A 20,932-nucleotide genomic window follows, 5' to 3' on the forward strand; every position below is an offset into this window, starting at 1 on the left:
TTATATGTGATTTACAGCAGGTTGAGGGAACTTTTAGGTTTAAAATTTCCAGTTGAAGATGATCTGAGCCAGTGATTGATTAAAAATACCTGGTCCCACTAATGACTTAACACAATAGCAGGTACCATCTTGTCTCTCCTGTAATATCCACAGTGCAGTTACAATGCCTACCACTTTGTGCAATGCCCCTCATGCCTGCTCTATCTCAGATTTCATGTCGCTTCTTCATGTCTCTGTAGTCTGCTGGTTGGCCACTGGAGGGAGCTGGTGATGAATACACTAGATTAAATATAACTTTCAAAAAGTTTTTATGCAAAACAAAGTTCAAAGTAATAACTGATGTTAATTCTAAATATGTTCGAATAGGAAAAAAAGGAAGGCTGTGTCACCGAATGCTTGCCAAAGTATGGTAAGTTGGTATCAGGTTTTCATATACCTCCTGGTTTTTATTACTTTAAGCCTACTTGTCTTCTTTTTTGTTTTCTTGCTAAGGCTCACTTCTGGTTTTTTTTTTATTTTATCAAGGAAAAACAGCAGTTACACACATACCATAAACAACAAATTTAAATAGCCAATACTGAAAATTATTATTTTTTCATTAGTATCTGTTCAATTATTGTATACCTCATCTTGAAAATTATGAAAACAACACTCAAAACAGTATTTTCTTTGTTTAAACAAAACATTTAACCAATCTCATGAAATTACAGGTTTAGTATATAAATCAGTAGTGAGAATCATTTTGTTTGTAATAAAAGCACCTATTTTAAAAAGCTGAAGTGTCATATCAATATTGGTGATCTGCTGTTGGAGAGTGCACAATTAATCTTTCACTAGAACATTCTAGGCTACAGAAATATATTAGGCATGATTTATCAAAGTGGCATAAAGCACTGCACTTTTTGTAATCTAGCACTGTTATATTGTTTTGGTGTGTCGTGTCTTAAATAATAACTACAGTTGTAGTAGTGTAGCTGTCATAGCCCTGGAACATGTCGGCTTAGATATCTGCGACACAATTCCCCCAGTTGATTGGAAGGAACCATTGGCATGAAGTGTATAAAACATAATTTCTTAAACCCAAAGTATTGAGGCAGAACAGGTCTAGGTACCAACTAAGGATGCTGTATGCCAGTTGCTGCCAGCACGTTTTGTGGCGTCAGTATCATGGATGAAGATATGTTGCCGCACATCACTTGCTATATGTAGATTTTTGCAGGCAGATGAATTTGACTTGATGTGTAAGCATGTGTGCTGCATGTGTTGAGCATGCTTGATGTGACCCATCTGGAGACCTTTCATACCTCATCTCGTCATTCATCCTCCAGCAGCATCCATGTGATATCCCCAAAAGTAAAAGAGTCAGAAAAAACAACAATTCTGTGTTAAAAGCACTTGAGAATTGTTAATATATATATATATATATATATATACTGTACTTTTTCTCTCCTTGTTACATTATTTATTTTTACTTCCTCAACACTCTTGTTGCACAAAAATCTTTCTCAGTGTCTCTATGAATTTTTCCATTGTCTAATCCAGTTGAGTTTACTATATCTTCCTCTCATACTCTTCTATGATCTTTTGTCTTTACACACTTCTGTCTCTGTAATGTTCTTGGAATTATTGCTTACAATGCTTGTTTATACTATTCATTTCAGTGCCCAGGACAAAATACTGAAGCAGTTTCTGAAGACCATGTTTATGCTAACGTGATGTTCAAACCATACCATGAATGATAAGACAGTCTGTCAACTTTAATGATCTTTTATACGTTTTATGGAGTATTTAGTTGAGGTGGATACTTTTCCTTGGCCAACACAGAAAAAGATCTAAAGTTTCATAAGCTTTTGAAAAAATCGGAGATCTCTAGCTCAAATGGAAGAAGAGACATGATCAATACAAACTAGTTTTATAAGAAGTTAATTTGTCAGAGATTTCTTTTTTTCATTTATGTCAGTAAATCTTTTTTATTATGTCATTATGCTTTTGTGTATACATATGCATGGTTACTATCATACCAGAGAACTCTCTGGATTTCACAGGGCGAATCGGAACTGATTACCCAGGCCTATGGATCTGTCTACTTAATCTCTGTTTGGGTGAAGCGGGGCTGTGTTTGATTCCACTCTTGAACTGTATTGATCCTGCCTCCTCCCAGCCCATTTCAAGTCTTTTCAGTGCTAGTTATGCCTGGTTTTTTTTATAATCACATTAGGTTAGGATGCTGATACATATTTACTACCTAAAAATGGCCCGCGAGAACCTACAAAATTGATATAATTTATTCAAATGCAGCACTATCGTGAGATAAAAGTGTAACGTGGGGTAACCTGTGAAAAGGTAATGAAAAATCAAAATTGATTGGAGTCACTTTAATAAATCAGTTAGATTAAATCTGAACTTTTAATAACTTCATTACTAAAAAGAATTACACTCACTATATCCATTATAATGACTGTGATAAATAAATACCGGCAAAGAAATCGTTGAAACCACACTGGTATAAGTTATACATCATCCTAATGTTTGAAGTACGGTGGAGGGAGCAACATGATTTGGAGCTGCTTTGCTGCCTCAAGGCCTATACAGCTTCACATTAGCAAGGGGACAATTAATTTCCAAGTTTATGACGGTATCCTACAGGATAATATAAGGATGGCCTGCTAGCCGAAGCTCGGTAGAAGTTAGGAACGCTTCTTTCTCAGCAAATCTATGTTCATTATTCTGGTCTCCCGGTGAACTTCGGCAAAAGGGTGGAGCCTCAGGGTGCCCGGAAGCTCCGCCATTCTCACACCTCTCATTGATAGCACTTGTACTTTTAAATCGGAGAGACTTGCAAACAAGGAAACCTGACAATGACCCAAAACACAAATCATACAATTTCAGTAGTAATTCGCAAACCTATATAAAGTGTTCCAAATGGTACATAACCTACATTTCAGTACCAAGATACATCCCAATCTTGATACTAACATAATGAGCACTTTAATAAATATATATGTAGCACATTATATAATATTAAATTCAAACATTCACTGGTAAAGATACATACGGATCAAAATAAAATCATAGTTATACGTTAATGGATGGCTTTAATATATCCACCTCATACCACACAGTATAACAATTATGAATGACAGAAAAAGAACAAATTATATCTTTTCTAAGAATTAAGTATAATTAAACCTTCATTCATTTTCTTAGATGTCAGAGTTGAGAGTTTATATGCCCAGCATGATTCTCACTGTAGTAATTTAGAATTGATCTCCACTTTCTTGGGACCTGACCATGCCTTTCCACAGAATGAAATAATTCAAAATGCCATGATGGAAAATTTTTACATGTCTTGAGAGAAAGGTATCAATAATCACTTTAATAGAAGTTCAAGAATCCTCCTCCTATACAGGCGATTTTTCCCAACATAGCACCAGATACACGTGTGAACAACATATGTGGAGGAGAAACTTATGAATCATCCCTATTAATGTTTTGGAAAGTGTTTTAGTTTTACTATATATACATGCCTTCCGTTTTACACAGAATATTTGCCAGAAGGATGTTTAAGCCAAATGTCTTGTTTTTTTTTAACCATATGATGTTGAACTAAATAGTCCCATTTGTTTCTACCTCTTCTGAAGGTGATCTTTGGTGGTGGGGGTGTCCTTTAGTAGCGAATAAAATTGCCCAAAAGTGATTAATGACTTGCTGTATATTCTCCCAAGCTATTGTTTAAACATGCAATATTTTCTTACGTTGTGTCAGTGCCCTGTGATGGACCTCCATTATTAATATCGGGCATTGCTCTAACGCTGGGCAGCCACAGTAGGCACATTTCTGGTAAGGAGTGTCTACTGTGCAAGTCAGCTGTTTTATGCAGCAGTGGTTAATTATTTACTTCACTTTCATTCAACTTGAATACTAAAACATGTAGATTATAAATCACTAGATACAGATGGAAATCCTTTAGTTACACCAGTGTGATTTTAACCATTTCTTTGCAGGTATCTATCACAGTGATTATAATGGATATACAGAGTGTCATTTTTCAGTTAATGAATTTATTAAAAGTTACGTTTTAATCTAATTGTTTTATGATAGAGACTGCTATCAATTTTGATTTTTGATTGCTGATGAATGTTAATGATGGTTGGTTCTATAACAAAGAGTATAACAACAGGAAATTATTTAAGCTACCTCATTCATTCTATTTATGTTTTCCTTGATGAAGATGTCTGTTGGATTGCCGCTTTGGTTGTTATGAGACCTCTGTTGGCATCTGGGATTGAAATAAGAAGAAATGTAGATGATGCAAACGATCTCATTGCATGCTTTTGGCAATTACTGATTGTACATGCTGAGTTTAAATTGGCTAATCCCTTATGTACAGATGTTGTTTTCAAATGGACTTGAAGAAAACTAGAATAACAAATAATTTTGTAATTTGAAAAGTGTTAACAACTGATATGTCTTTACCAGGTATTTTTAAACAACATCCATTCTTCTGTTATAAACAGGGAAGAATCTAAGGGCTTCATTAGTTCTATCAGATCTGCTATATTGCTACAATCAAAGCGAGATACCGGTAACCAAGAAGGGCATTATCAGATGCTTGGAATGGGTGACTTGTTCACATGCACGGCCACACATTTCACACATCCCCAAATGTCTAAAAATATCTTCTACACAGAATTACTTGCACCACAGAATATGTGATATATATATACATATATATATATATAATGGTAACATGCCTTTGCAGTCTTTCGTTTGTCGGCAAAACAAATGTAACCCTTCTTGACAGAACACATGGCCACCTATCCTCAGAACAGCATATGAAGATCAGAAAATGGACAAGCCTGGTGCTAAACAAGTTTATTACTCTTGCAGCTTCTTCCCTCAACAAGACAATTAAGATAGCCCATCTTCCACCATTTTCCATGTGACCGAGGAAGAAAACTACTCTACTACGAGAGACATTGTGGATAAGAACTTTGGTTACAGTAGCCCCCGAGGTTTTAAATGAAGACAAAGGTTTTTGTTTTTTTGAATAGAACACTGCAAAACCCAGACTGCCACACAGAGAAGAGTGATTCACGACTCCACAGAGCACATTTCCAATGCTCCAAAGTCCAGTGGTGGCGTGCTTTACACCACTCGATCCAATGCTTAGCATTGTACTTAGTTATGTGAGGCTTACATGCATGCAGCTGCTCGGCCATGAAAACCAATTCCATGAAGCTCCTGCTGCACAGTTTTTGTGCTGATATTAATGAACGTGGACGTTTGAAACTCTTTAGCTGTGGAATCAGCACAGCGTTGGCGACTTATACACCATGCGCCTCAGAACTCGGTGACCCCGCTCTGACTTTAGGTGGTCTTCCTCTTTTTAAAACATAATGGCAACACTCGTAGCAGTTAATTCAATTAACACAAATAAATAAAAAAGGCATGCAACAAGAACCTTGTCATGTGTGCAGCAGTTTCAGCTGGAGTATTTGAGATAGATTGATATAAAGATAGTGTTTTATTGATCTAAGCATTTGATATTGCCTGGTTTGCCTGACTGAAGGTTTGCTGTTATACTGAGCACTGCAAAAGCGTTCAAACGGACAGCAATTAAAAATACAATGTTATGTTTACCTAGTTATTAAAATTTGCAGAAATAATGCAAATACGCATTGAATATAAAGACTTGCTGCAAATACATTTAAAGATTTATGCAGGATATCATCTTACAGTACAAAGCGTTATTAAATAAACTTTCTCTGATTAATATTAATATGTTGGTGTAAACTAGCTTAAGTCCATCTCACAAATAAAATAATAATATAACTAATATAAATAATATATTAAATATATTAAGTAAATATTAATGTGACAAGCCATGGTCTAAGGGTATGCCAAGATGATGTTTAAAGAGCCATTAAATATTATTTCTAACACTTAAGGAAACTTTACTTGTGTGAAAAGTAGCATTTCCAAAATAATTACCTTAAAGTGTGAGTACACAAAAAAAATCAGTTACCCACTTCAGATCACTTCCAGCTAGGCCTTGTGGACCAATGGCCAACATCGCATCATAGTAAGTTGACTTGTCACTCCAGCAGTAGAGTGCTGCAGTGTGCATCTTCTGGCTGGATGTGCCCGTCCACATGATGCATATGCATAAAAATGTAACATGCTGCCTGTCATATCCAGGCATAGGCCACAGTGCCAGGGACATCCCCAGTTTGGACAGAAAGAGATGCCTTTTTTGCACCTCTATCTGCATTATTCTAGCCTCTCTGTGCCTTTCTGCAAATGGGCAGAGCCATGGGTGGAACTTCTTCCCTGTTCTGCCAAGAGGGTTATACAGTATATGTTTGTATATATTTGTGCATGGATGTCTATGTATAAGTGTATGTGTGCATGGATGTCTATGTATAAGTGTGAGTATGGATGTCTATGTTGAAGTGACCTAGATGTACCACTCTTCATAGCTACATTTGTTACAATATATTTTTAAGAGATAGCTTAAGCAAACACAAAATAATAATAACACTGCCATTACAGATAATACCTGCATTCTTACATAGGATTCAGTAGGATAGTTTCATCTCACTTTAAATAATGATTGGGCAACTTCATTTAGCTTCTATTCCAGGAATAGCTTGAATAGCCCTGTATAAACCAAATTTAAATCAGTGGAAATTCTTGTATGTTACATCAGCTCAATCCTTCTGGCAGAGATATTTGTGAGGGATAGTCCTATATAATAAATAGTGAATTTGGGTAATTTAAATCTTACATTTTCCTGCCACCCCTAGCATTAGTGAAAAAACACCATAGTGTTTTATGTGGGAGAAAACATTTCAGTACTTTTCTACTTGCTGCAGTATACATTCACGTACTGAGCATGACTAAGTACCCAAGGGAAAAAAGTTATGTACAACTAATTAAATACAAACTCTATATTCTCTTGTGCACATCATTCAGCACTCAGCTTTTTATTGAAACATTTAGATAAATGAAATGACACCTGCTCATAGCAACACCACTGCTCACAGATCTCCTTCCTCCCAGACGCTAATAGCTGCCATGCTGACTGCTCGGTAATGGATGGTAGCTTGTATATTACTTGTTACTGTTGGAGTTCCTTTTAGGACTTCATTTTTCTAAACCACAAAAGCGTGCAAGTGAAAGAATAACAAGGTCAGAACGACATGAAATATATATCAAATTCCAACATTCCCGATGAACTGTCTTAGAATACTTTATGTAATTTGATGCAGAGTTTTAAACAGAACATACATACAGTTCTAAACAGATTTCTATATGACTAAAAATGGTGATAATGGTCATACTAATAAAACGCAATCTTAAAATTGTATTTGCAAATGCAATGTTTGTTTTGAAGAAAAGCTTTTAAACGGGTACACAATTAGTTTGAACAAATCCACAAAATATGAGACAAGAGGATACGATGTACTTCTAACATCAAGGTAATATATAAAATAATAAAAAAATGAACCAGCACAGACTTTGAGAAGTCTTGTATATAACTTGATGTACTGTGCCAATAACCTGCTGGCAAGAGCAAACAAACAATAAACTGTAAAGTGTAGGTAGTAAAAAAAAAAAAAAAAAAAAAAAAAAGCAAATATCTATAGAGATATCAGGATGCTCCGGAGATTTGGACACAGACAAACAATAAAGTAAAGACAGAAACAGCTACAGGAACCAACTTTACTTTCTAAAGCACAATATAATACATAGAACCACAAATAAATCATATACGGTATATTGGATGTGACTTTATCTTTGCTGTTTCCCACGATGATCTAATATTTGGCACAGAGAGTAAAATGGATAACCTCATACTGTGTGCCAATGGATGTGATGAGGATCTAAGGACCAAAACAATTATTATATTAAATTTCTAGCATCAAGGGTCCTGCAGGAAAGATGGGCCTAGATGCCACTGCTTGGTATACAACACAGGGTGCAACAGGTTCTTAAGTTAACCTGTAGGATTTTATATTGAACAACAATTTGGTTGTGTGATCAACAGAAAGGCAGCCCTGGAAACAACTGGGTGTAAGGGCAGCATGACAGGGCTAGCCATAACAAACTACAGGTTAATGTTTTGTGGTATGATGGAGGCTGCAGGAAGGGCGCAAGGTCAGGAAAAGGACACCAGATCCTGTTGAGGATTATAAATATAGTACCAAGAGGTTGGAACCCAGTCTCTTGATAGACTAACACTGAATATACCACCCATCCGCCCTAGTAATTGGTAGGTAATTTCTGTGATTTCTCACAGCAGCAGAGGGAGTGGATAGAAGACGAGATCTAGCCTAAATATGGTATGTGGACAGTAGTTGATGGGTTACATTATGGTACGGATAGTCAGAAGGTGGTGGTAAATTGAAGTTGTGGTAAGAGTGGGCCCTCTGAGCATGTCGGCTAGGGGATTAATGGTGATTTATGGCTAGCTTAACAGTGAATGCTCTGGCTGGATCTCCAAAAAAGTTAAAGTTCAACCCCAGACAGGTTGGTTATGAACGGTCATGGTAAAAAGTGGTTTGTTAAAATATATATATAAGCTGTGGCCTTCTCAATCCTAATAGGTGTTTTGTGTCTTATTTAAGGTTTTTGCGGTTATACTATGATACTTGACTGCAGCAAGTACATCTGTATGAACCTCATCCTCTGGAGGGGGCACTTTCACATTCATGCACTCTCCTACACCCTACATAAATAATGATGAATTGATTTCAAGGTAGGGACCAGGATGGGGTGGTGTATAAATGAGCATGAAAGTTATGCAATTTTTGCTAGCTTATAATCATTTGGCATCTGGCCCTGCAAATTCCAATGTTGTTATCAAATGGATTGCAATGTTATTGGCATATTTCCATAGTCTCTTTGAGGAGTTGCAGGAAGACGTATGCAAATGAACAAAGCTATGCCTGTAATGGAAGCCCCTGGTGACTACAGGACATTCATGACAAAGCATGTTACTCCGCATGCTGGGTATGCACTTCACAAAACACGACGCTAAAGTGAATCTGCTTTTTGTATCTTCTCACATGGTTCACGATTCTGTTCCTTCTCAAAATTTTTGCATCTGTATTCATCTACACAAACCAGGGAACGAAGGGAAATTAACATTTCATTGTACGAAGTGCTAACTCTTTTTGTTTTATTTTGTGCATTGGGCATATGTAGGTCTAGATTAATTAGGCCCACAGAGGACAGTGCTAGACTGCAAGTATGATGCTGACTGTTAGATGTGAGAGGTGGATGTTCATGATTTCTTTCCTGCCAGCAGTGCAGTAGAAGGCAAGGATATGACATCATATTCTGACACTTTGTACAGCTCGAAAGGTTAAGTAGCTCCTTGTGGACAAAGGCTCTTCAGAGGTGGTCTGGCATTTAAAGTACTTCACCGGAGGTGTCAAACCCCAGGTCATTTAGCCAACAAAGCTTGGATGTGTATAAATCTTAATTCTAAAGTAAAACAAATTTAAATAAAAGTAGATTACAGTAAATTTGCTGTTTTCTGTTGTAACCATTTATTATCCCCAAAAAGTGCAAAACAACCCTGCAGGATTCTATTTTTCTCAAATGAATGCTAAATAGAATTTGCTGCATAACCAAAAGTGTAGGTTACAAATTAAATGCTGATAGTGTCATCCTAATGATTACATTTATGTGATAATTCTGGCTTAGACGGACATTTCGGTATTTTAAAAAGAAATCACGTTTTGCTTGATTGATGTCTAGATTAATTTGCTCAATTTAGACATGTATAGGTCAACATAAAAGTGAAATAATTTATAGGAACAATTATTTTCTTGAAACCCGGAAAAGTTTTGGGTATAGACTTGTGACATCTACATTATTTAATAGCATGTGCTTTAAAAAAAAACATCCAAGAAGCAGTGTGTATACTTAAATAAATACATACGGTATAACATACTTACGTGCTACCAGTTTTATTACCAGCTGAACTTTACATCTACCACACTAGAGATGTGTTACAAATGATTGTATTTATTATTTTTATATAAATCATAAATTACATCAAAATTAATGTAAATGGGAACATATTGACACATAATGCAAAATATATATAAGTAACATAAAGTATGTTTTTTAGACATAAGAGTAACACAATTGTCAAGATCTAATGTTTACAGCTGAAGACTACTGCTGAAACAAGATCTCCAACACATTAGACAACTCTTATTATTATATTATGCCCTTAGCATGTGTGAGCATTTGGATATTTTGGTTTCTTTCTGGGACAGGAAAAAATGAACAGGAATGAAACAAAGAAATTTAACCCACAAGACCAGGTACAAGGAAATGCTTGACTTGAATATAACATTTACTCTCTTTGTGCTGTTTGGAAGAGCAACTTGCAGCTACTTTGTGGTGTTTGGAAACCTTGCGACTAGATATCAAGCCTGATGAAGAATTTTACATTCCTACCTTGAACATTATGTTTATTAAAATATATATATATTTCTATCCATATCTATATTACTGTTTGGACCTTGGAATAGTGATAATAAAATGAATGTTTTCTTATTTTCTTTCATGTTAAGCTATCACAAATGTACTTTTGGAGCAGAAGTGTAATTGATCCTTGGTGCAAGAAACAAAAACACCAGGCTATACAATTCAAATAATTGCTCCTTTCCTTCAGCTGATTACATTACCATTTAATTTAAGCTCACTATGCACATTGAACATCAGCTTTGAATACTTTTTCAAGTGAAAGGTTACATAATCAGGTATAAAATGTAACACAATATACTGTCTTATTAACCTTACAACAAGAATCATATTTTACCTAACTTATTTTCATCCTTTTATATGTGTTTCTTTTGTTTGGTATGGATACAATTTAAGTGCTTGACTATCCTATTCTTGATAATATGTTCTTTCCTTGACATGTTATAATTATTTACTGGTCTGCTTGTATGTTTTTCTGATGTGTTGATAACCATCCAGAAGGAAAATTATTTAGCTTAAACTGGTTTTCCAGCATATTCTGCACACTAAAGTTCAGTGTATTCTATGGGCTTTCGTGACAATAAGGGCAGTACATTTCTAGGACCACCTACTGCATGTGGAAGTGGTAATCATAAGCGCCATGGGTGCTTTTAGAATGGACAGTATTCCTTTTTTTTGAAAGGAAGGATATGATTTAGTATATCAATGGACTAATATGACTTCTATTGGAGTCATGAAAGAGCCTTCCTTTCTATAAAGAAAACATGGATTAAGATGTTTTTTTACTTCCATCAGACTTCAGTGTCATTAGGTATGTCTTGGAATGGCTGACCATTGTATTTTTAACTATAGCCAAGACATGTACCAGAAATGCACTTTATCTGTATTCCACTACACACAGTCATTGCAATTACCTGTCTCGGAACACTCAAATCTAATTTTGGCAGGTTTAAAAATGGATATGGGGGTGTTAAAATATAGCTACCTTCAGAATTGGGCTAAAATCACTGGACTAGCCCTATTGAGGCTTAACAATCTCACATTTGACTGGGGTCCAACATCTTACACAGAACATGATTTATAGGTAGATTTGTTAAGTACAAGTAATGATGCTGATGTAGGCAACAGGATCATTTTAATCATTTGCCTTATTGATTTATTCACTGAACTGTAATTTGTAATTAAGTTGAAATATCTCATAACCTATAAATGCATTGCCTACAGGGACCTCCCGTGTGTCAATAACTATTTAAAGTCAAAATACTTAATTGGAACAAGGATATCTCTAAAAATCTCATGAGTGTTGTGCATTAATGAAAGTGAGTTTGTGAAACATCCATTGAGATTCACTTCCTTAAAGCAAATGAGGATATATGTACTTGCGTGCCTCTAAAGGTATAAAACACAAATTATGTTTTGCCATAAAAGATTCAGTTTTAAGAGCATAATGGGGTTTATGAATGTACACACCCATGCAATGTGTACCAGTTCGGAAATACCATTTGATTGTTTCTGATAAAACCATGCATAATATATACCAGTGTTAACCCTTTCATTTCTGAAGCGTCAGGAAATGCTTGGCACACAGTCTGGCATTAAATGGATACATCAGTATTTTGAAGCTAATAGACAAGATTTGTTTTTCCCATTTTTGTTCTGTACCGTGAGTTTTACACCTGCAACATGGTTATTTTTTTAATGCATCCAAGGATGATTATGCGGAGTCTAGTATTAATGCACTGCAGGTAAAACATTTCTTATGAGGTAGTTAACAGCATTTTTTTCATCTACAATGCAAAAACGCAACATGAAATACACTCCCCCTGTGTATTACATATGGTAAGAGTTTGGATACATGTCTGACTACATAAAGAGACAAACAAATAAAAATGTTTTGTTCTCAATTAAGAAAAAAGTAATGTTTTTAGCTTAAGTTCACCATATATAAAATATCACTCTTTTTCAAATATGTATGTAAATTTTATGGGCCTGGGGATTTATACTTTTATTGTAGAAAGGAGGCTGCCATCAATATCTTTGGATTTTATTGCAAATATTCCAGGTTTATTTTTGCATATGTTTTTCTTTCATTCTCATTGCTTGCTTTCTCTAAAACACAGCAACAATAAAAGTAGAAATGTCAAGTCTCAGAAGTTTTCCACACTTGCTTGAATATTTCTCAGTATCCAATGAATATAAAACACTGACCATTCGATTGGTTATTTTGTGAATTACTTTCTGCAACTATATTTGAACTTGTAACGTATAGGACCAACAAAAGTAAAATCATTTACGTGTTTAAAATTTCCATTGTGTGAACTATTTAGGTTTATTCACGGAAGAGGATATTGGCAGGAGACTTACTATTTCATGTCATTGAGGTCACTTTAAATATAAAGCATATTTAAAGCATTAAGACATGTCATGAGTTGAACTATGCATTATGCAGGGCCAGCTTAGCCCTTAATGCAGAGGAAATATGCTGAATATGTTCCTTATAATGCCTAATGTATTCAGGGAGTGAAAATCACAAATGTCTTGCATATTAACAACTCCTGCTGAGAAATGTTTCTACTGATTTGTAATCGAGCATGTTTTTCCATTTCAGAATAAGAGTTGCATTAATATACCCTATTACCCTATATGTAAAATTGCGTTTCCAAATTGTGGATGAAACAATAAAAATAAAATTTAAAGATTATAACCAATTTTAGAAGAAGAACCTTTGTTATTAACAGTATTTTTAATATTATACCAATGTCATATGAACATTATTTTAATGTTGGTTATATAAGAAAATTACTTCTCATGAAGTGATTTTATATTTTATAAATAATTTCTGAGATACATTTTTATGACATCGAATGACATAAAAATGGTTTAAAAATGAATTAAATGTTAAAAAATGCTATACTCTACATGGCCATTAGGTCTTTGGAAACAATAGTTTTAAATGTAATACAACCATTAGCTACAATTGAAAATAAAATTATGGGATCTTGTGTACTGTTATAATTATGGGGGTGTTACTCACATTATACAAATTGTTATATCTAAAACAAACTGAGAAAGTGTATTAAGGTGTTACTGCTAGCCACTGCTTCTTGAAGTTTGCTTATTATCTATAGGTACACCCCTAAGTGGAAATGTCCAAATTGGGCCCAATTAGCCATTTCCCCTCCCCGGTGTCATGTGACTCGTTAGTGTTACAAGGTCTCAGGTGTGAATGGGGAGCAGGTGTGTAAAATTTGATGTTATTGCTCTCACACTCACTCATACTGGTCACTGGAAGTTCAACATGGCACCTCATGGCAAAGACCTCTCTGAGGATCTGAAAAAAGAGAATTGTTGCTCTACATTAAGATGGCCTAATCTATAAGAAGATTGCCAAGACCCTGAAACTGAGCTGCAGCTCGGTAGGCAAGACCATACAGTGGTTTCACAGGACAGGTTGCACTCAGAACAGGCCTCGCCATGGTCGACCAAAGAAGTTGAGTGCACGTGCTCAGCATCATATCCAGAGGTTGTCTTTGGGAAATAGACGTTTGAGGGCTGCCAGCATTGCTGCAGAGGTTGAAGGGGTGGGGGCAGGGGCGTAACTAGAAACCTCAGGGCCCCGGTGCGAGAATCTGTTAAGGGCCCCCCCAACCCATCTATCCCTTTCTCACTATCTCCCCTCTCCCTCCCTACCCCCCTTCTCACGATCTACTCTCTCCCTCCCTACCCCCCCTTCTTACGATCTACCCACTCCCTCCCTACCCCCCTTTGTAGGTCACTTACCGTCAACTCCTGTGTTGGGAACGTGAGGCGTTTGTCTCAGGTGCCGGCGCTTCACTGCTGAGCGCTGGCATATGACGTCATATGCCAGCGCTCAGCGTGAAGCGCCGGCACCCGAGACAAATGCCTCATGCTCCCAACACTGCGCTCTGGGCAGCGCTGAGGCAGGCGACGGCTGCAGCGGCAGCAGCGGGGAGCAGAGAGTCCTGGATTTCTGTCAGTCAGGGGGGCCCAAGAGGTGCCGAGCGGTCGGTTTCAGCAACCGCTCGGCACCCCTTGGGCCCCCCTGACTTGCAGAACTCCAGGGCCCCTGCGACCCCGGTAGTTCCGCCACTGGGTGGGGGGTCAGTCTGTCAGTGCTCAGATCATACGCTGCACACTGCATCAAATTGGTCAGCATGGATGTTGTCCCAGAAGGAAGCCTCTTCTACAGATGATGCACACGAAAGCCCGAAAACAGTTTGCTGAAGACAAGCAGACTAAGGACATGGATTACTGGAACCATGTCCTGTGGTCTGATGAGACCAAGATAAACTTATTTGGTTCAGATGGTGTCAACCGTGTGTGGCGGCAACCAGGTGAGGAGCAAAAAGACAAGTGTGTCTTGCCTACAGTCAAGCATGGTGGTGGGAGTGTCATGGTCTGGGCCTGCATGAGTGCTGCCAGCACTCGGGAGCTACAGTTCATTGAGGGAACCATGAATGCCAACATGTACTGTGACATACTGAAGCAAAGCATGATCCCCTGCCTTCAGAGACTGGGCCACAGGGCAGTATTCCAACATAACGACACCAAAGACGACCACTGCCTTGCTAAAGAAGCTAAGGGTAAAGGTGATGGACTGGCCAAGTATGTCTCCAGACCTTAACCCTATTGAGCATCTGTGGGGCATCCTCAAACGGAAGGTGGGGGAGCGCAAGGTCTCTAACATCCACCAGCTCCATGATGTCATCATGAAGGAGTGGAAGAGGGCTCCAGTGGCAAACTGTGAAGCTGTGGTCAACTACACGCCCAAGAGGGTTAAGGCAGTGCTGGAAAATAATGGTGGCCACACAAAATATTGACACTTTGGGCCCAATTTGGACATTTCCACTTAGGGGTGTACTCACTTTTGTTGCCAAGCATTAGACATTAATGGCTGTGTGTTGAGTTACTTTGAGGGGACAGCAGCTTTACACTGTTATAGAGGCTGTACACTCACTACTTTACATTCTAGCAGAGTGTCATTTCTTCAGTGTTGTCACATGAAAAGATATAATAAAATATTTACAAAAAATTTGAGGGGTGTACTCACTTTTGTGAGATACTGTATAAGATGAATTATGTTCCACAGGAGCAGCAAGAACTTTATGATGTCTTCTATGAACTATAAAAAACTCAAGGTCCATTATGTAGTGCATTTTGAAACAGTAAAGTTTACATATGTTGTTGGTATTATAATAAAATGTAACATTCTGCATAATGTCAAATATAGTTCAACTTTCAACTGCTGTCTTTAGACACTACCAAAGGATATCATTTCACGCATATGACAATTGAACTTCACTGTATTGATGTAGAACCAATATCCCCATGAGAGGTCTTCAATTTCATATATTTAGATGATATTACAATAAACGTAGGGACAGCCAAAATTGAGAAACAGAGCTAAGGTATCCAGTAGATTGAGCAGTTACTACTTATATAATCCATTTAAACCATAAATTTTCATGACAGGAGTCCAAAAAAGTTAAAACACACATCTTCTATTTGTGGTCTTTTAATTGTCTATTTAAAAACCTCTGTCTCTGTTTTAATTGTAATTTACATTCCGTGAATGACGTGAGTACAAATGACTGGCGGAGCCAACTTTTAAATTCCAGTTTACATTGTCTCTGTGGTCTACGGCCATCTGGAGATCATTAGAGGATGCATGAGCAGTAGATAGATTCATACCCGCTATACAACGGCAGGGACTGCTGGTGCTTCTTGCCCGGCTCAGTGGAGTAGCTGGAAAACGTTTGTGCACCAAACACCTTTGTTGAACGGAAACGGTTACCTGGAGAAAACAGAGCATGACACTGAAGGGTATCTGCAATTTCACACACACACATGTACACACACATTATAGTCACAAATGGGACGAAAATGCAAAAAAAAAAAAAAAAAAAGTACTACTTATACAGATGTGTAATAAATGTATCTATTTATTCCCCAATGGTTTAGGCCAATTTTGATTTAGGAACATTTTACAGGCAAATGAGGTACAAGAGTATAGCACTTGTTGACTTTCTAACTATTCTCTACCGCTTTTCTTTCTCCTTTTTTTCACAAAAGCATCTAAAAAGAACTCAGGCATCTTGAAAACATGAACTTAGCTGATTTGTAAGGATGCAAACTGTCTGACATCTAGCACAGATATATAAACAATAAGAATGCTATTTTACTTCAGTTTTAGTCACATTTGGTATATGGCATCATAAGCTCTATATGAGACATATGATGACTTGCAAAATAAACAAAAAATAATGTATATAAGACAGAGATCTAATTTCCATGAGATGCATAGAAGGTTTTTATTCTTAAACTTACCATTTTGGAATAATTCACTTATTGTTTTGCCAACTACGCAAAATGTAATCCATATAATTATAGTCCACAGAATTGTAAATCTTAACTTAAATTGAAATGGCCTGAGTTTGCAAATAGTTAAAAAAATTAATATATATATATATCAATACTCCTTGATCACAGAAGTGGAGTCAACGGTCAATAAGAAATCCGTTACGTTGCCCATTAAACTTGTAGAGGCTAAATAGTCACTCAAAGAAATTCCATAGTAGGTTATATTATTAAATATTATTTTTTTAAATGGAGAACTAGTGAACCATAAGCCATAAATGTGCAGAGCACAACAAGATAGCAAGCGGAAATATTTAAATACTGATTTTATCTGACAAATATATTTCATACATTTTATGGTTAAATTATTCCTGAAAGAAAAATACATAATTACTAGTCTTACTATTTAAGGTGATTCATAAAATTATTACTGATCCAGTTAATTTTCACTGATGAAACAAGATGTAACTGCATATTCAATGAATTCAATAGTACATCTGGACACAAGATGAAATGATATGTCCATGATGTGACAAGCTTGTAAGTGTTGTATAATATATTATTGGAGAGGTCAGGTTCAAGAGTGTAATAGGTAGAGCATTATAAAGCATTTGTACTGAGTACTGTTCAAATGAGTGCCATCAATCCAGTAATCAATATTGCTTTTACTGTTAATAAAAAGGAGTGGAATTTTGTAACAATAGTACTCAGTTTATCTTAAACAAATAGGCAAACCTAGCATCTATAAGTCCGCTAAAGATGAATCCACTGGTATAGGATAACTGTATTCATAATAATACTTGGTATTTTAATTTTTAGAAAGCATTGCAAATGGGTAGAGCAAGACATAATGGCCACACAACTTTGGCCACAGGTGACATCACTTTCACACTTAGTTCTGGCAGCCTGGGAAAGAATGTTATCACATTCATAACCATAATACATTTAATGGCATTAGTAGAACAATATTAAAACCTTTTGTGAATACATTTTTACAGTTTGGTTTGCTCTGTATACAACTTAATGTTTGACATTACACAGTAATGTCATAACTTTGTTACAGCACTGATCAAATCCTGTGACTATTCACTATATTAAAGTACAAATTGACCTCACTTTATTTAATCACAAGTAACTCTATGTATCACGCTCCCATCATTAGAGTTTGCTATTAAATGTACTTACGTTTCATGGCCTGACTTTAGCCCTTACAAACCACATTCAATACGTTTCAATCACTGTACTACACTTCAGTAGTGATTTTCCCCAAACTCATATTATTGGCTCAGTTTGTAAATTCTTACTAAAATGCGTAAAATGTTTTAATCTATGTGTATTACTCATTACATGTGTTCTAGGTTTGTTGTCTTAGCCTGATCTATTAGACTACACACTGACTCCTTATCATACTGCCTTGTGGGAAACAATATAGTGGCTCAGTTTCAAACACTCAGTCTGACAATATGACCAATGAGAATAAAAGGACATTTGTGAGAAAGAGAACTGTGAGTAATGTATGGTGTTTGTCTCCTGGTTTATGGTGTTAGCGTGTGTGTGGGCGTATAGTGTTAATATGTTACTGTATCTATCTATCTATCTATCTATCTATCTATCTATCTATCTATCTATCTATCTATCATCTATCTATCTATCTATCTATCTATCTATCTATCTATCTATCTATCTATCTATCTATCTATCTATCTGTCTATCACCTGTGTGTTACAATGGGTAGCACAAATGGAATCTAATGGAAGCAGGAAAGTAGAAGGAATTGTATTTTTGTGAAATGGGAGAAAAAAATACAGCAAAATATATAAAAGTTTCTTGACCATTTTTACGACACATAATATTGACATAAAAAATGTTCATTATTTGAGTTACAGCATAATATTTCGGCATAGTGACAGAAATGACAGATGTATTGAATGGAATATGTTGGAGCTTTATGAATAATTTATAATAAAAATATACACAATGTTAAAATCCAATATTCTGGTATTATTGGCAAGATAAGCAGAAAAATGTGTGAGATCTGCACTTCTTTACAACATGTAATAACTGGTATCTGCATAATATACACTGACTTAATATTCTTAGTATATTTACTGAATTTGCTACTATCTTTAAATACAATAAATTGATGAATAATAACTTTAGAATTTTAATGGCATTGACTAAAATGTTATTTATCTATACATATATTTCAATTTTGGTACATTACTATTACAGCAATTGCACAAATGTTTCACTACTATATTATTCTTCGAGTTTGCTTGGGAGTAATATTTTATGGGAGTAAAATCTGCAACATATCCAGGCTCTAGAGCAGGGGTGTCCAACCTACGGCCCTCCAGCTGCTGCAGGACTACATCTCCCATACTCCTTAGCCAGCCCCTTAGCTAAAGGGGATTAGGGGCAATGTAGTCCTGCAGCAGCTGGAGGGCCGCAGGTTGGACACCCCTGCTCTAGAGCAATAAGGCCTGGGAACACCGATTTGCAGCAAACTTTGTATTTCCCAAACCCAAATCACAAAAATAAAGCCTAGCTCCCACTGGAACCCTATCTGGCTATACTTTGTTGGACCAACATCAATACTCACTACACTTCCCTGCTGGACCCAGTTAAGCCAGACTCTGGAAACCTCTACACAGTACACACGGGTCCAGGCAGATTTGCCACACTTGGCTCGGGGGTCTTCTCTAGGGCCTCTTCTTACCCTGGGAGCACAAGTGAACTTCCTCTGATTTTCAGGCTTCGAGTCATTTTTATGCCCAGCACCTGTGCCTGATGTAGACTTCAGCAATTTACCTGGGAACTCTCCAGATTTCACCCAGAGACTCTGAGAGAAGCACTGCTTCTCCGGTTGTCTGGGTCGACACCAGAATCCTCCTTGTCAACACCCTGGGAACAGGGCCCGACACTCATCGCCCATTTTTACCTTTAAATTAGAGTGCTTCCTGTGATGTCAGCAGAAACGCCCACTGATGTCAACAGGAAGTCCCCAGGTATGTTCATCAAGATTCATCCAATCTGTTCAATACTGGAGTTGGAGCAGTAAGGGGCTGTAAGGGGCTGTAAGGTTAAGCAATAAAAATCCCCTTTTTATCATATTAGTAAGTGCTGAGAATAGAGCAATACAAACTTTTTTAAAAATAAATTACAAATTCAACCCTTAGTCTATATGGTTTCTTCGTGTGATAATACCTTTGTACATAGAATGTTTTTGCATCCATGCTATGAATATGATTTATGAGTGTCTCACTAAAACAGATAAGTGGTCATATTGTGTTTTTTTAGAAGGTGACAACATACCAATGAACAAGACGTAGAAGGCTGAAATTGCCAATCATTTTATCTAGTGCTTTCAAAATGATTATTCTTTTTTCTTGTCTTGATCTTTTATTTGCCTTAACGTTACATTAAATAACCTGCCTTCATTTTCAATTCTTTCAAAATGAATGTTTTGGTGCAGTGGAAAAAACAATATACTATCTGGCTTACTATCTTAATATAATGTGTTTGCCTGCTGCCCGAGAAAAAATTATGTTCAAGAGGGATTTCTAACATTTTGTTTTGTTTTTTTTTCTCATTACTATAGCTGGTTTGGCTGTACTGCCAGAGGGCTTGTTCATTTTTTAAATCTAAATCTCAAGTGTACCACTTATGTGAGTTTAAGTATTGGACATAAAATATAAGTGAAGGAATGGATCTCAAAAAGTTTATTGTGACATCTGAGGTCCTTTGTTTGGCCATTTTGGAGCTTCTTAATTTCCTTTGGGAAGTAAGATGCTAAATTCATTGCAGGATGATTATAGGTAAAAAATGAAATAGTGTGGTTTCATTGGCTCTAACCTAAGACAATAGTTGTGAGACACATATCTTGCAGCCTGTGCGGCAGGGTGCTAATCCTCCGCAAGATGGATAAGGAATGCCTTTTTCTTTGATCAGCTTCTATGATAAAGCGCACAGGGTGGAGCTTCCAACATCACACCTGACAGCCCTAGAAAAAACCCTTGAGCCCCTGGGTCCGGAGCTCAGGTAT

At 36.6% G+C, this 20,932-nt stretch overlaps 1 protein-coding gene across 1 annotated transcript in view; it reads right to left on the minus strand.

The window, feature by feature from the left end:
- DOK6 (docking protein 6) overlaps positions 1-20,932 on the minus strand; it is a 192,906-nt gene that overhangs the window by 19,855 nt on the left and 152,119 nt on the right. The window contains exon 9 of the mRNA XM_053468201.1: positions 16,222-16,324. Coding sequence (XP_053324176.1) covers positions 16,222-16,324 — 103 coding nt within the window. The remainder of the gene's footprint in view (positions 1-16,221; positions 16,325-20,932) is intronic.

The sequence above is a fragment of the Spea bombifrons genome, chromosome 5 (assembly GCF_027358695.1).
Source record: "Spea bombifrons isolate aSpeBom1 chromosome 5, aSpeBom1.2.pri, whole genome shotgun sequence".
Taxonomy (NCBI): Eukaryota; Metazoa; Chordata; class Amphibia; order Anura; family Pelobatidae; genus Spea; species Spea bombifrons.